This window comes from Tachypleus tridentatus, chromosome 8 (genome assembly GCF_004210375.1).
Source record: "Tachypleus tridentatus isolate NWPU-2018 chromosome 8, ASM421037v1, whole genome shotgun sequence".
Classification (NCBI taxonomy): Eukaryota; Metazoa; Arthropoda; class Merostomata; order Xiphosura; family Limulidae; genus Tachypleus; species Tachypleus tridentatus.
In genome coordinates this window covers 146,302,919-146,321,132 of record NC_134832.1, presented here as the reverse complement: position 1 = coordinate 146,321,132, position 18,214 = coordinate 146,302,919, and the positions used below count along the sequence as shown (strand labels likewise).

General features: G+C 34.4%; 1 protein-coding gene across 1 annotated transcript; it reads left to right on the top strand.

Moving 5' to 3' along the window:
- Nucleotides 1-2,940: 2,940 nt before the first annotated feature.
- Nucleotides 2,941-15,133, top strand: LOC143224306 (uncharacterized). Its single transcript, XM_076452702.1, has 2 exons — nucleotides 2,941-3,026; nucleotides 13,468-15,133. The coding sequence occupies exons 1-2, from the start codon at nucleotides 3,024-3,026 to the stop codon at nucleotides 13,786-13,788; spliced, it is 324 nt and encodes a 107-aa protein (XP_076308817.1). The 5' UTR covers nucleotides 2,941-3,023; the 3' UTR covers nucleotides 13,789-15,133.
- Nucleotides 15,134-18,214: the final 3,081 nt, after the last annotated feature.

Sequence of the window (18,214 nt, the reverse complement as noted above, 5' to 3'; positions counted from 1 at the left end):
TCGCTTGTCAAAACATGCAACTCTGAACATGAATATACAGGACTATAGATCAGTGAACTACTGGTTCGTCGCATTAAGAATCGCCATTTGCATTGTTGGATATCGATGCGTTATAAGAGTAACTGTCAAATCCTATATTCAATTAGAGTAACACAAATGGCATTGGATGCTGTTGATTAACTCTTTTTTTTTCTAGTCTATCAGTTCAAAATTACGGACATTTAGTGCAGAGTATATTTTTGTAGCTTCACGTAAACGTTAGAAATAAATAGATAAACATTTTAAATAAGCTTATTTTTTTCTATTGTTTTTAAAAATATAAGTGTTTGCGTATTCCATCTGTTTACAGTTTTCTTTTAATGGTGGTCGTTAGCGCCATCTTTTGTCTCTACTTTTCATTTTGCTTTTTAATAGAGATTCCTGAATATCTAACGTTATTTTCACTATTTGAATAAAATTGTCGTGTGTAGCTACTATTAATACTTGTTATTGTTTCTTTATGATATTTGTTGAATATTCTGTTATATAAAGCTTATTTTTATTTTATTTTTTGAAGATACACTGCTGGCCAAAATCCTAAGACCAACGAACATAAAGAAAAAATATACATTTTGCGTTGTTAGAATCAACAACTTATTTGAGTAGAGCTTCGAAAGATGAAAATAAGAAAATAAAAAAAACTTTTGGCATTTAATAGGGAAAATGTGAACACTATGAAATTAGCCTAAATACCAGTTGGTCAAAAGTTTAAGACCATACTGAAACGAAGCGTTAATCGATAAACACGTAACGAAATGTAGTCATTTGTGTTCAACCATTAGCATTGTCAACATCTCCACTGACATCTCTTGTGTTACATTGGGTGAAAACATGGCAAAGGCTAAAACGTTGACAGAGTTTGAACGTGGCAGAATTGTCGAGCTGCAAAAACAAGATCTCTCTCAACATGCCATCGCTGGTGAGACTGGGCGTAGTAAAACTGCTGTTGCAAATTTCTTAAAGACCCTGAGAGATACAGAACAAGAATTTCAAGTGGTCGACTCAAGAAAATTTCGCCGGCGTTGAGCAGGAATATTCGACAAATTGTAGGGCAAGACGCTAGCCGATCGTCGAACCAGATTAAGGCCCTTACGAACGCATAATGTAGCTAAAGAACAATAAGAAAGGCTTCAAAAACCGTAAACGTGTTGAAAGTCCATGCCTCCTTCCACACCACGAAAGAGCTCGGTTAAACTTTGCTGAGAGGCATCAAACATGGGACGTAGAAAAGTGGACGAAGGTTTTGTTCTCTGATGAGAAAAAATATAACCTGGATGATCCAGATGGCTTTTAACGTTACTGGCGCAATAAGGATATCCCACCAGAGGCATTTTCTACACCACACAGTGGAGGAGGTTCCATCATGATCTGGGGTGTTTTCTCCTTCTATGGAACAATGGAGCTTCAGGTTATACAGGGGTGTCAAACAGCAGCTGGCTAAATTGACATGTTGGAGAGACCATCGTTATTGACTGAAGGCCCTCGCGTGTGTGGAAATGACTGGATCTTTCAGCAGGACAATGTTGCAATCCACAATGCCCGTAGGACAAAAGACTTTTTTCATGACAAATAACGTGATTCTTTTGGACCATCCAGCGTGTTCGCCCGGACTGAACCCCATTGAAAATGTTAGGAGTGGATGGCAAGGAAAGTCTATAGAAATGGACATCAATTCCAAACAGTGAGTGATCTTCGTGAAGCCAACTTCACCACTTGGAATAACATTCCAACCAGCCTTCTGCAGACGCTTATATCGACTATGCCAAAGCGAATGTTTGAAGTTATTCGCAATGACGGCCGTGCAACTCACTACTGAGACCTCTTGTTGGGCATTTCCTACCCTGTCTAGGACTTCTTTTGGTATGGTCTTAAACTTTTGACCAGGTAGTATTTAGGTTTATTTCATTGTGTTCACATTTTCCCTATTAAATGCTAAAAACGTTTTTGATTTTGATTTTTCTTATTTTCGTCTTTCGAAGCTCTACTCAAATAAGTGGTTGCGTCTAAGAACGCAAAATGTATATTTTTTCTTTATGTTAAGTGGCCTTTAGATTTTGGCCAGCAGTGTGTATGCTAAACAAGCCAAACTTAAAGAGTAAAAAAATGCCTATAGCATTGTTTCGATTCTCAGCAGAACATTATCAGAGGAGAGATAGAGAAGGTAGATTGTAGAAGATATGCTTTAGGTTTAAGTACACTAAAAATATTGACTAAAGGGTATTGTTTGATGGTCTTCATTGTTGTTTAGTTTACACTTAATAGATATTAAACTGTGTTATCTTCATTCTTGGATTAAACGCATTATTGAATACGCTCCTACTGTCGTGGGTACTTAAAGTATGTAGGTTAAACTATGTTAAATTACTCATGAGTTTAGCGAAGAAACACAGTATTGTAAGTAACTACTGGTTTGATTTTCGTATTTATTCTGCAAATTTGGAATGTACAACTGTCTTTTGCATTCTCTTTATATTTCGTCATAAAATCTGTTGGACAAATATCTACAAAACTTTAATTGTAGGATCACTACTTATGAATCGCTGATTTCTAACGTATTGACACACAATGATAAAGATGATGTGGTGTTAAACTTTTACCTGTAAAAAAACTCTGTCCAAATACGTTTTTCCTCCAAACGATCCTTTTAATTTTAAGTAGTTTCTTCCTGTTTCATTAATTTAAAGTGATCAAATAAATGTTTATTTATAACTTTCCGATCACGTATCGAAGAACACGTGTTCATTAAATGTCACGTGTACACCAACTGTTATCAGGTTTTATCGTAGTTTATTAAAAACAAAGTGTAGCTGTTTAGAATCAAAGTTTATGCATTTGTATTAAGTCGAAAAAATCAAAGTTCTTTTATTTTTTTCAGTAACCCTAGTGTTTGAATCAAAACGATCAAGGGCCTGTCAGGTATAACCATTCGGGAAAAGCGAACAAACAACTATTTGTGTTTTGATAACAAAGGCAAACCAATAGCAATGGTAAGTATAGAAATTGTTGCTTGTAATTATACACTAGAGAATTAGACATCTCATGCAAATAGAAGGACATTCGTAGAGTCGAAAATAAAAATTTGGGAGCAAGAAGCCAAATAAATGAATAGTATTTAATTTTATATGTAAAATTAATCTGTTATATTGCTGGATTTATTCGTATAAATGTTTCACAATCTAGTAATTTCATGTTTGTTTGTTTTTCAAAACCTAATATATTATGTTTATAAACATTATCGAGTGTTTCAAAATACATAGTAGATAGACACAGTAAAGGTGTGTATGTTCTAAAGACGGCTGGTATGGGTAGTAAAACTTTAATTAAAGTAAAGAACAATGTTTCGACCTTCTTAGGTCATCTTCAGGTTAACAGGTTTGTTTCTTTTTGTTAACCTGAAGATGACCTAAAGTGGGTTTTAGAAAGTTACTTAATTCCATGTTAACAGTAATCATGACACCTTTGTGTTAGAAATGTATCTCAGGAGGGCTGGTATGGGTATTGACACTTTTACCACAGTAAAGCGGACAACAACGTTTCGACCTTAGATCATCTGCAGGTTAACAAAGAGAAAGGCTGCAACTGACTGTTGCCGAGCACATCTCATAGGGACGAGAGAGTAAACGGGTATAGAATTGTAGGGGACGTTGCAGTTAGATGCTAGCTTATTAATTAGTATAGGTATAAAGGTATTCCTTTATATTGATTTAATTTTAGTTTCAGTTGCTGTATAAGTAAGGCTTCTTTGATTTTGCCTTTGTTTATGGTCAGGTGGTTAAATCACTCGACTCGTAATCCGAGGGTCGCCCATTCGAATTCCAGTCACACCAAACATGCTTGCCCTTTCAGCCGTGGGGACGTTATAATGTGTCGGTCAATCCTATTATTCGTTGGTAAAAGAGTAGCCTAAGAGTTGGCTATGGGTGGTGATGACTAGCTGCCTGCCATCTAGTTTTACACTACTAAGTTAGGGACGGCCTAGCGCAGATAGCCCTCGTGTAGCTTTGGGCGAAATTCAAAACAAACCAAACCTTTGTTTATATTTATTTCCCTATTTAGTATCTGGGTGCTTTCTATGTTCATGTTGTATTTATTTGATTTGCAGTGTTCAAAAGTGGGTGAAGATGTTTTTTTGTTCTTTGAATCTGGTTTTCATTTTTCTGCTTGTTTCCCCAATATAGAATTCGTGGCAATTGTTGTATTGTATTTTATGAATTTTGTTGGTGTTCAGATTGTCAGTGTAGTTTTTACATAATATGGACTTTAGTTTTGTGTCTGGTTTGTGAATAAATTTGGTTTACTGGAATGTTGTGTTTTATTACAATTTGTTTCCAAGTATTGGTTATTTTCTTGCTAATGTCGGGAACATATAATATGCAGCAGTATAAGGTTTTGTAGTTTGTTGTATCTTGGGTTTCATTGTTGTTTGTTATAAAAAGTAGTGTGCATGGATCAGGATAGAGCACAGCTATTTATGCAGTGTCTTTCATTAAAGCGGCAGTAATCTGATAAAGAAAACTCTTTGAAAACTGTGTTCCACATCCATTATTATTATGTTACAAATATATTTTAAAGTTGTATATAGATTGTACTAGGAATCAATGCCCATGAATTGAAAAAGCGTAAATTAGTAGTTCAAGGACATACTGTAATAACTCTTATATAGTCAGAGACGGATGGGTAATTAAACCTGAAAAATGAAACCAATACTGGCCCACGGGTTCGCTGGTATACGTATAATATTTAAAATGCATACGTTTGTACAAAATACATGATAACACCCATTTTTATTCGTGATGTAGTTAATACGAGGGATCAGACAACACAAACCGATATAAAAGCGTCCCCCGTGACTCAGCGGTATGTCTGCAGACTTACAACGCTAAAAACTGGGTTTCAATACCCGTGGTGGGCAGAGTACAGACAGACCATTGTGTTGCTTTGTACTTAATTCAAAACAATAACTTTGAATGATATTTTGGGCCCGGCATGGCCAAGCGTTCGACTCGTAATCCGAGGGTCGCGGGCTCAAATCCCGGTCGCACCAAACATGCTCGCCCTTTCAGCCGCGAGGACGTTATAATGTGTCGGTCAATCCCCACTATTCGTTGGTAAAAGAGTAGCCCAATAGTTGGCAGTGGGTAGTGATGACTAGCTGCCTTCCCTTTAGTCTTACTCTGCTAAATTAGAGACGGCTAGTGCATATAGCCCTCGTGTAGCTTTGCGCGAAATTACCAAATACTTGTAATTCAATTCCTTTACAATGAGTTGATCTATTTTTCCTTTAATAACATAACAAACAGATTTATTCGAATCACACTTTAGTGCTTCCTATTTCCGTTTTTTTTTTCAACACTCAAGGATGACGTAATTCTTAAAACAGACAGAAAACATTAACTGTGTTGTTTTTCCACGTAAAAATTACTTGGGGTTTCAGTTTTGTTTATTTCTGTACAAAATATTTTAGTTTTCCAAATATAACATTTTTCTTCTGTGTCTGCATTTAATGAAATGTTGTTATCAACACAACATAAATATTTAGTAAATAATTTAAATATATTTGTTTAAATCTTGGATCACCGTGTTGTTTTTATTCTCTTCACAACAGGAGAATTTTGTTTTGTTTGTTTTTGAATTTCACGCAAAGCTACTCGAGGGCTATCTGCGCTAGTGGTCCCTAATTTAGCAGTGTAAGACTAGAGCAAAGGCAGCTAGTCATCACCATGCAACGCCAACTATTGGGCTGCTCTTTTACCAACGAATAGTTGGATTAACAGGTTTGGAGGGAGGGTGCTCGAGTCGTTACACTGTAATTTTCGCTTCTCCTTTGTGGGTATTTGGGTATGTTTAATTTTTTCAATATCCAGGAGAGTCAGGTGCACAAGACCTCTTCCTCCATCCCCAACTTTCATGTCGGCTACTAATAAGAATTTGTTGTTGTTCTAGATTTTGGGCCAGAGTATCTCACTGTACTCCGGTCCTTTTCAGGACAATCTCCATGTATTGTCTTGATTTGCATTATATTTCCTTTATCCATTTTTTACATCTATTCCATTTTAATTTTTTTATATTTTTATTCGTTTTTGGTTTTTTCACTTATATATATATATATTTCTTTTTTCATGTATATTTATCGGAAAAAAATTAAAATACTAATATTAATAATAAAATAAAACTATTTATAGGCGTCTAGTGCATGGTGGCCAGCTTGTTTTATGTTTCTTAAATATATATTTATAGGAGATAGGTACTTATCTATGTTCATCATGTACGTAGTGTCTGTCGAGATCACACAATAAATCATTTTTATGTCAATTCATATTAAAATAATTTAGTGCATTATGCAAGTCTTACAGATATTGTTTCTATGTTTGCATACTTGTGTATGAATGTGGATGAAATACTGCGTGGTACTTTATAGGCTGAAGTTAAAACTGAGTTTTGCATTTTTTTGTAGTTTATGTAATTATTTTTGTGTTATGTTTATCCAGGCAGGAGATGCATATTTTGTTATAGGCCTAATGTTCCTGTGATTTTGTGCTCGTGTAGTTTTACATTGAATTTCTCGAAAATTCTGCATATCGCGTTGTATGAAGGCGTGTTCCAAATGAATAATGACAAGTTAGTGGCTATGTGCATGTCAAAACATGTTTTATTGTAATGTTAAACAGTTCCAACTTTAGATCGGACCATTGTTTGAAAGGGGACAAGGGCGCCCCACAAAGTTTAGAATCCCGGACCACCTCTAAAGCTAATCCGGCCCTGGCTTTGGTTGTTTAACATTTCGTTTTAGATACTTCAGAGACCAGGGTGTGTGAAATGGTTTATTTTGTACGTTTCGAATATTCAACAACAGCAAAAAAAAACTGTGTTATTAAAAATTAGAAACTCTGGAATACCTTAACATTAGAATAACATATCAAAGGCAAACTTGGACCCAATTAAGGTTACCTTATTCAAATACCAGTTAATCCTTTTCTTATCAGTGTTTTAACTGTGCCATGATTAGTTTTAACTTATAAAAAATAAATAATGCTTTTGCCAACAAACTGTTTCACATGAGACCGTGTTGTATGTTTTTGAAATATTTTATAAAACTGGAGTATTTCGCCACCAATTAGGCGTTTCGATAACATTATTATTCTCTTGAAATCACTTTTCTTGATATAAAAAATGTTTTTTTATTCAACATATTTTAACAATTTATTTAAAAACAACACATCTTAAGCTAAAATCTTCTTTCAACCTTTCTTTGTTTATCGGTTTCGTTGCTTTATTCATTAAGTTAATTGTGCTATTTATCGGTTTCGTTGCTTTATTTATTAGGTTAGTTGCTCTATTTATCGGTTTCGTTGCTTTATTCATCAGGTTAGTTGCTCTATTTATCGGTTTCGTTGCTTCATTCATTAGGTTAGTTGCTCTATTTATCGGTTCCGTTGCTTTATTTATTAGGTTAGTAGCTCTATTAATCAGTTTCGTTGCTTTATTCATGAGGTTAGTCGCTCTATTTATCGGTTCCGTTGCTTTATTTATTAGGTTAGTTGCTCTATTTATCGGTTCCGTTGCTTTATTCATTAGGTTAGTTGCTCTATTTATCGGTTCCGTTGCTTTATTCATTAGGTTAGTTGCTCTATTAATCAGTTTCGTTGCTTTATTCATGAGGTTAGTTGCTCTATTTATCGGTTTCGTTGCTTTATTTATTAGGTTAGTTGCTTTATTTATCGGTTCCGTTGCTTTATTCATTAGGTTAGTTGCTCTATTTATCGGTTCCGTTGCTCTACTCACCGATTTTGAAGCTACCGTGGGTTCACCCATACTCCTTATTAAACGTTTCCTCTTTAATGGTGCCCTCTGGTGGCACAACTGTAAGTTTCTGGGCTTATAACACGAAACATTATGTATCGATACTCGTGAAAGACACAGCCCAGATAGCCCATTGTGTAGTTTTTCTGCTTAATAAATAAACAAACAAATATATTTGTCAACTTTTAATATCAACTGAGAAAAATAAGTTTAAAAAATACTTAAAAAGCATTTAAAATTACTACAATAAATTTATAATAACTATAAAAAAATATACATAAGGATGCAGGGTAGTGTGTCTGGTGGTTAGGAAATTACCCTGCGACAGGATACACTGTGTATTTATTAACGAGAGTGATAGTTTAGTAATTTACAACGTCTCTATCTCGGACTATGGTAACCCAGACTATCATACATTATCTGTAGATGTTCTATGCTGGACTCTTACTTCGCATAACAAATTTTAAGACAATCCATTAACAAAAAGCCGGAAATATAACATCTCCAGTTTTGACTGGGTTTATTCTTTTTTCTTTCTTTGACTCTAAAAGTACGGAAACTTAATTTCAATGCATCAAGTTTATTATAAAATAAAGCACAAAGCTATACAATTAGCGACGGGTACTAAAACCTGGTTAGTAGTGTCAGTCCGCAGACATACAGCTGTACCACTGGGAGTTTGACGATAAATATACTTAAATTTAATGGATTTATTTTTCAAATTTAGTACACTGATAGATGTTTTCAACCTACACTTAGGAGTCTTATTTGGCGTAAATATAAGCCACATAGGCAAATTTATTCAACAAAACCTGCTCATATTTGACGAACCTTTTTGCGTACGTCTACACAAAATGTCACGTTAGCTTTAGGTTTAACATTTTTACTACAGCTTCACCTAAGAGTAAAAGTGGATTTTTATTTTTTTTTTTTAATTTTGTCATTCGGGTTAAAGATGGCTGACTAGAGCAGCAGAGCTATAAGGTAAAAGGACGTGCCAGATACGTAAGCATTGGTTAGGCCAAGCAAAATAGATTAACAGTTTATAGCTCGTTTTCAAAAGAATCATTGGGTGGACAAGTTATTACTCATTATTATTTGACAACTTTCCAGCACAACCTTACAGAATTTTATGAAATTAATCTTATAAAAGAGCGCTTAACGTCATGTGATATTAGCTTAAACAATTTGTATGAATAACGATGTTTGATACAGCTGTACTGATAACAAGAAACTGTTAATCTAATTACTATGGTGTTACTACAAAGTAAGCAACCAACAATGTTTTAAGAGATAAAAACTGCCAGCATGTATGAATATTAAAGAATCTGGTTGGTCCTAAAATAATGTAGTGCTTACTATATTTGTGTCGGCTCGGCATGACCAGGTGGTTAAGTCACTCGACTCGTGATCCGAGGGCCGCAGGTTCGAATCCCCGTCACACCAAATATGCTTGCCCTTTCCGCCGTGGGAGCGTTATAATGTGATGGTCAATTCCACTATTCATTGGTAATAAAGTAGCCCAAGAGTTGGTGGTTGATGGTGATGGCTAGCTGCCTTCCCTCTAGTCTTACACTACTAAATTAGGGACGGCCAGCGCAGATAGCTCTCGTGTAGTTTTGCGCGAAATTCAAAACAAACCAAACTAATACTATGAGTGTCATTTTCTTGTTTAATGTGACTTGTTGGTGTGTGTTAACATAAAGTCTTAATATCTAATTAAAAACACCTTAGGTGTGGAAAACAAAAAGGTTTCCACCAAAAATAATTCATTGTACGACTTAATGGAAGTCAAAATTGGTGGCCAAACTGGTAGCTGTACTTATAGCATTGAAGATAAAAGCTATAGTTGAAAAAGATATTAAACTTACATTTAGAAAAGTAGAGTTTCCCATCGCATTCTGCTTCCTTAGTTTAACACACGTGCCATTAAAGCACGCGCCAAATGATTTTTATCAACCAAACCATTTGCTTTTCAAAGTTTCAATTGAAATTTAAGGACGCAGAGAATTACTGTTAAAGTATTATAAAATGATAAATAACTACTAAAATATTATACGATTTTTATCAGAATCCCAAAATTCAAATGATTTGTTCAAAATAATTTATTTCTTCCCAAATAAAGTTAACACAAACTCAAGTATACTTTAAAAATGGGTAATGGGTTGAGGAATGAAGCTGTAATTGACCCATGTAGATGGATAACATGTGGTATCAAGAGAATTATTTTTATTGATCAAATTACCTGTAAAACAGATAAATTATTTTTATATTAACCCAAGTATATATCAAATCAATTATTTAGTGATAATCAGTCAAATAGTATTTCAATTATTTTTACCTGAATTTGTAACCTAAGTCAGGTATAAATAAATATATATAATCTTCGCATAAGGCAAGTAGACACACACAGTACTAATTGTAAGGATTGTTACTACAAAACACTTTAATTTACTTGAATGAAATAGCGAATTTATATAGATCATTAATCATAGTTTAAAAGTTAGGTGTTCAATTCTGAAAGCCAACCAAATATTGGAAAACAAATAGGCTTAACAAATATTAGTAAAACAAAGTGCCTGAAAATGACGTTTTCTAAAAATAACAACTTTTTTAGCTATAAGAAATATTATTCATAATTTCTTAATAATGTTTTATAGCTATACAAATATGTAAATAAAGTAAATAACTTTTATTCAATAAAAAATAAATTTAATCCACTCATCCATGTCATCATTATAAATAAAAACAACAATACTGACTTCATAACGATTGTTCCAAATAACAAAACAATCGCCGAGACGTCTCTTCTGTTATAACTAAAAACAACTCAGTCGCTCCAGTATTGCAGTATCTATTATTACACTATGTAACACACATTTTGTTCCTGGCTAATGTGTCTTATATCTTGATTTCTTATGTTGTAAAAGTACAGAAAATGGCCATTATTCCCTTCAAATTTTGCTTTTTGTGACCTGGATAATGAAATTTTGAAATTAACCTGTTTTCTAAGTAAAAACAGGCAAATTTGTACATTTTTATTTACATAAGGTCTGAATAAAACAACGTATAAATCAAGATTTACATGTATTTATACTGAAGTTACACAGAAATGTTTTGAAGTGAGTAGTTTTCGAAATTTGCGAATGTAATGTACATCACTGACACGTATCAGCTCCAAAATATAGTTTCCCATCATGTTTTCGTTATTCGCTCCCAGGTCACAAAAGCAAAGCTTGATGAGAAAAATAGGTCTTTTCCATTTACTTTAGGCTTAAGCAATTGGAAAATAACACTTTCTGCCCGGTAGAAACAAGATAAAGTAAACATTTTGTTACATAGTGTTATTATTCGTACTGAAACCAACAGGTATTTGTTTCTTTATCTAAGTTACAGCGGAACAGCATCAGATTTAGCTTTGTTGTGGCAATAATACAGACAATATTTGTACAAAACTTAGTTTTGATATGACCACAGTCATTGTTAGAACATATATCCCGTATTTGTACAATATACTTGGTTTAATGATGTTATCAAATATTTAGTTATTTATAGTGTTTATTTTAATACCCTTTGTACAATCCACGGTATAGCCATACTGTCGTTTTTTCCATATTGTAATATATATATATATACAGATATTAATAATTTGTACAATCCACGGTATAGCCATACTGTCGTTTTTTTTTTTTCCCATATTGTAATGTATATATATAGAGATATTAATAATTTGTACAATCCACGGTATAGCTATACTGTCAGTTTTTTTTTTCCATATTGTAATACATACTCTTCAAAAAAAGAAACGCAAAAGGCAAAATTTGAGACAAATTGTTAACAAGTTCATTCCGGGTAGTTCTGTATGACATGTGTGTAACTTTGCACATTCACTGCTGAACATCCAAAGTCTGCAAAGGCGAAGTCCACGCTCACTAGTTGAAGTTTAACGTCACTCAACGTCAATAACGAGTATGCCCCCCGTGAGCATCAATAACTGCTTGGCATCTCCTGTCCATGGAAGCGATGAGATGACGAATCACATCCTGTGGAATGGCTGTCCACTCAGCCTGCAAAGCTGCTGCAAGCTGAGGTAGAGACTGCAGTTGAGGTTGTCGCCGTCGCAGTCGGTCCAACTCGTCCCAAAGATGTTCGATGGGGTTTAAATCTGGTGATCTGGAGGGCCAGGAAAGAACGTTGATGTTGTGGTGTCTCAAGAAGACAGTGGTGAGTCGGGCTGTGTGAGGGCGGGCGTTGTCATGTTGAAAAAACGTCGTTGACGTTCACCATGATAGGTTGCACATGGGGCCTAAGAATCTCGTCGACGTATCGTTGAGCCGTAAGATTCCCTCGAATGTGCAAAAGGTCTGTTTAGGCATTGTAGGCGATGGCAGCCCACATCATGACGCTGCCACCACCAAATCTGTCAACTTCCTGCACACAGTTTGCTGCAAAACGTTCACCTCGGCGACGGTAAAGACGGGTCCTTCCATCCTGCCTACAAAGCATAAAACGTGATTCATCGCTGAACCAAACATGCCTCCATCGTCGATGAGGCCATACCCGATGTGCCCGAGTCCACTTCAGCCGTGCTTGACGATGTTGCTGGGTGAGGATGACGCCTCTGACTGAACGTTGAGGTCGGATTCCTGCATCTCGTAGACGGTTGCGTACGGTTTGATCGGAAATCCTAAGCAGCCCTTGTATGGTTGAGGCAGTAGACGTCGCAATGGTGGTCCTATCTCGTAGGTGACGTAACCGGATGTAGCGATCTTGTGCGGGCGTGGTCACATGAGGTCTGCCAGATCGTGGACGGTCACGAGTTGATCCATGTTATTGGTGACAATTCCATAGCCTTGTGATGGTGCTTGGGTGGACATTCACAGCTCTGGCAACATCTAATCGAGATTCGCCTGCTTCCAAGCGACCAATGGCGTTGTTGCGTTGTGCTTCAGTCAGTCTTGGCGTAACTGTATTGCGTGTCGGTGGCTTAACACTGAGCTATGGAAACCGAGAACCCATCACTTTTATAGGGATTTTGCACATGTTGCACTTGTACAACATGCAGATCTCTCAAACAAATTTATTGGACACGAATGCGTTTTGTCGAAAAATCCGATGTTTTCCTCCGTTTTCAAAGTGCACAACTTTTATTGTCATTTTGGTCTGACAATGAGTGCCTTAATACGTGTAACATCACATACTCTGAGCTTGTAACGTTATTACATATATTTCTCTTTAAAATAAGAAAAAATATCCTTTTGCGTTTCTTGTTTTGAAGAGTATATATATACAGATATTAATAATTTGCACAATCCACGGTATAACCATACTGTCGTTTTCTCCATATTGTAATATATAAACAGATATTAATAAATTTCATGCTCTATATTCATCTAATGCCAGTGTAGCTCATTTTCTTTAGATTTCTCTGTTTTTAGCTCCATAAATTATTTGCAGTTTAAGAGGCTGTATTCTTGATAACAATTAAATTTTGTAGCAGATACGAGTTAAATTTCCTCGATTCTGTACCTGTAATCTTCTAACGATCCTTAAATGTACATTTCGAATTCATTTTTAAAGTTCCATGTGAACAGTTAACTGATGTACTTTGTTTTTCTATTTGTGCAGTGCAGTGGTGATCGTCTGCGGTGCTTATTCGAGGAAGATATTCAAGACGATTTCTCCATATTTAGGCTGGTGCGAAGTAGGAAGAAATGGCACCTGGGATTCAGCACGCGAGGGAGGCCCCTGCCAAGCAGAAAATTCCGTCGAAAACGATTTAAGAAATGTTTTAGATTTATGAAACGAGATAATGATTTCTCTAGCAACAGGAGTAGTGGGCCTTATTTAGGAAATAACACCAATCTTTTTCACACTTTAGCAAACGAAACTCTCAGTAGAAAGTTGTGGTCAAATCCACAAAGAAACCATCGTTGGTATCCCGGATAAGAAAAACCAACTACATTTACCGTCAAGATGTGAAAACAAGATGCGTGAGATATGTCATCCCTTCCTTTTATTTCAGAAATTACTTTTTTTTTCCTGTCATTTGGTAGAAGATACAGAATGAGATCGTGTATGACCAAAAGGTGGCGCTGGCATTGTAGAGATTACCATATAACAATGGTGCTATAACAATATATATTGGATTTAACGCTCGGACCGTTTCATTCCAAAGGGTAGTTCATTTCAGAGGGTAGTCTGTTTTACATTCCAAAAGAATCGCCTACTGGAAGTCAGAAGTACTTTAGAAGGATTTGAAACTTTGTTGTAGATATTGTTTAAAATTATGTTTAGAAACAAATATTTAAAACTTTATTAAGAAATGAAGTGATTTATTTTCGATGTTAAATTGAGGATCGTGTTTTACCTAACATTAGTTACAAAAGGATCAGATCACAAAATGGTTGAATGAGATATAAAACGAACTGTGATCAAATAGTCATTGCCAGTCACAAAAAAAAAATTGTTGAGAAGACATTAGCGACCTCTGTTGAAGGCCAGTCTTGAATTTGTTTAATACTTCAAAATGTGTAAGATATAATAATTTCTTTACGAAGAAGTTAAATAGAAAACGACTAAAATTCTTCTTTGAAAAAATGATGAAAACAGATTTTACGGTATTACCAGCTGGCGCGTTGATCTATATTATTGCTGTGCAGGTGGAAAATAATACATACAAGATAATAATAATAGTAATAGCCCTTGTGTAGCTTTGCGCGAATTTCTGAGACAAAAAAAATCTTAAAATTTTCCAACATAAACGTAGCACTAACACAAAATTACAATCGCATGACTGATGAATAATTTTACCAAATTATCATTCAACAGCGTCGTCAGGTTTCATCATGTAAGGTTCAATGTAACACGTTTGGTACCACAAAATAAGTTACAGTTTAACAGTGTCAAAAGACATTACCATAGAATTTACACGTATTTACTGACATCACTTAGCATGTTAATGATCGAAAAGAATATGTTAATATTATTAGCCACTTAAAGGCTTTGTGCCTACAAATTACAACACTTTGGTCGACATTACTATAAGACGACATGTTTGTATCACAAAAGTACCATCAAATATTAAGTTTAAATAGTAATTGTAGTTATTAATCTACTAAATGTTTAAGTCGTGGTTTTTAATATGTAATAAATAATAGTTTTATATTGTTGAAAAGTCACAATTTTGTAGTAACATTTTGTCTGAGAAAACTGAAGACAAGGGTATTGCTTAGACAAAAAAAAATCCACAGATGAATTGCAAATTTTCCAGAAAATATAAAAAAAGCTCTGAAGACCATTTTCTTGATAGAAATAATAAATTTTGAAATTTCGTTGTTAACTATCTGCTGGCTTCTTTAGAACGGGACGAAAGTGACAGTTACTTCTGTTCATTGAGTACACTTGTCATTGTGATTGGAAAACTACGTCACTCGTGAATATTCTTCATAATTTTAAATGCTTCTTCGTAAGCCGTGTAAGGTAAAGTTAATTGGTTGTAAAAATTACGGTGTAAATAGTTTTGTATGCATATATTTATTCAAAGCCTTGTTTCAAGAAATAAATATGCGTTTGTTTCATTTCACCTGGTGAAAATGCGTATTTCATGTTCGAGAAAAATAACAATATACACCAATTGTATATTCGCTTGAAGTTGGAAATTTATTGTAGTTAAGACAATATGGTTTACGTAATTTTGTTACAGAATGTCTTGCTTCAGTTAAGAGGATATGTATGGTTAACGTAACATTTTCATAGTATGTATTGTTGTACTTTAGACGGTTTTGTTAACACAACGATGTTACGATATGTATCGGTTAGGTTAAAACACTATTCGTAACACAAAGATGTTACGAGATGTATCGTTTTAGTTAAAACAGTATTTTAACACAACGCTATCACAACATATACTGTTTTAGTTGAAATAGTATTGTTAACACAACGATGTTAACTATATGTATCGGTTAGGTTAAAACACTATTCGTAACACAAAGATGTTACGAGATGTATTGTTTTAGTTAAAACAGTATTTTAACACAACGCTATTACAACATATACTGTTTTAGTTGAAATAGTATTGTTAACACAACGATGTTAACGATATGTATCGTTTTAGTTAAAACAGTATTGTTAACATAACAATGCTAAGATATGTAGCGTTTTAGTTAACACAGTATTGTTAACACAACGCTGTTACGACGTATATCGTTTTCTAAAACAGTATTCTTAACACAAGACTGTTACGGTATGCATCCTTTTAGTTAAAACGGTATTGTTAACATAATTTTACCCCTCTGTCGTGTTTCACTTAAGACGGTATGATTGACGTCATGTTGTTACGATATTCCTTGTTTCAAGAGAACAGATGATATTACTGAAAATATGTCAACTGTGACTTGATTCGTTTTGGGAAGTACAACTTATCACAGAAATGATACTTTTCTCACAATGACAAACATCGACCAGTTGTTACAAAGTACTGTAGCACATAATTACAAACGTTCACAAACTATTATATCACAGTATCCATACAGAAATCAGCAGCCAAATGAAACAGCTTGGTGTATATGTGTAAACAGGTAGCACACAGCGGCCAAATGATTCCTATTTCTTGTATCAGTGGGTTTGTATAATAAAGAGTGACAAGTGTGATTACGTACTGCGTGGATGTATAAGTGTATTATACAGTGATCAAGTGTTGCAACTTATTAAATGGATGTATAAGTGTATCATACAGTGACCAAGTGTTGCAACTTATTAAATGGATGTATAAGTGTATCATACAGTGACCAAGTGTTGCAACTTATTAAATGGATGTATAAGTGTATCATACAGTGACCAAGTGTTGCAACTTATTAAATGGATGTATAAGTGTATCATACAGTAACCAAGTGTTGCAACTTATTAAATGGATGTATATGTGTATCATACAGTGACCAAGTTTTGCAACTTATTAAATGGATATATAAGTGTATCATACAGTGACCAAGTGTTGCAACTTATTAAATGGATGTATAAGTGTATCATACAGTGACCAAGTGTTGCAACTTATTAAATGGATGTATAAGTGTATCATACAGTGACCAAGTGTTGCAACATATTAAATGGATGTATAAGTGTATCATACAGTGACCAAGTGTTGCAACTTATTAAATGGATGTATAAGTGTATCATACAGTGACCAAGTGTTGCAACTTATTAAATGGATGTATAAGTGTATCATACAGTGACCAAGTGTTGCAACTTATTAAATGGATGTATAAGTGTATCATACAGTGACCAAGTGTTGCAACTTATTAAATGGATGTATATGTGTATCATACAGTGACCAAGTGTTGCAACTTATTAAATGGATGTATAAGTGTATCATACAGTGACCAAGTGTTGCAACTTATTAAATGGATGTATAAGTGTATCATACAGTGACCAAGTGTTGCAACTTATTAAATGGATGTATAAGTGTATCATACAGTGACCAAGTGTTGCAACTTATTAAATGGATGTATATGTGTATCATACAGTGACCAAGTGTTGCAACTTATTAAATGGATGTATAAGTGTATCATACAGTGACCAAGTGTTGCAACTTATTAAATGGATGTATAAGTGTATCATACAGTGACCAAGTGTTACAACTTATTAAATGGATGTATATGTGTATCATACAGTGACCAAGTGTTACAACTTATTAAATGGATGTATATGTGTATCATACAGTGACCAAGTGTTACAACTTATTAAATGGATGTATATGTGTATCATACAGTGACCAAGTGTTACAACTTATTAAATGGATGTATAAGTGTATCATACAGTGACCAAGTGTTGCAACTTATTAAATGGATATATAAGTGTATCATACAGTGACCAAGTGTTGCAACTTATTAAATGGATGTATATGTGTATCATACAGTGACCAAGTGTTGCAACTTATTAAATGGATGTATAAGTGTATCATACAGTGACCAAGTGTTGCAACTTATTAAGTGGATGTATAAGTGTATCATACAGTGACCAAGTGTTGCAACTTATTAAATGGATGTATAAGTGTATCATACAGTGACCAAGTGTTACAACTTATTAAATGGATGTATAAGTGTATCATACAGTGACCAAGTGTTGCAACTTATTAAATGGATGTATAAGTGTATCATACAGTGACCAAGTGTTGCAACTTATTAAATGGATGTATAAGTGTATCATACAGTGACCAAGTGTTGCAACTTATTAAATGGATGTATAAGTGTATCATACAGTGACCAAGTGTTGCAACTTATTAAATGGATGTATAAGTGTATCATACAGTGACCAAGTGTTGCAACTTATTAAATGGATGTATATGTGTATCATACAGTGACCAAGTGTTGCAACTTAT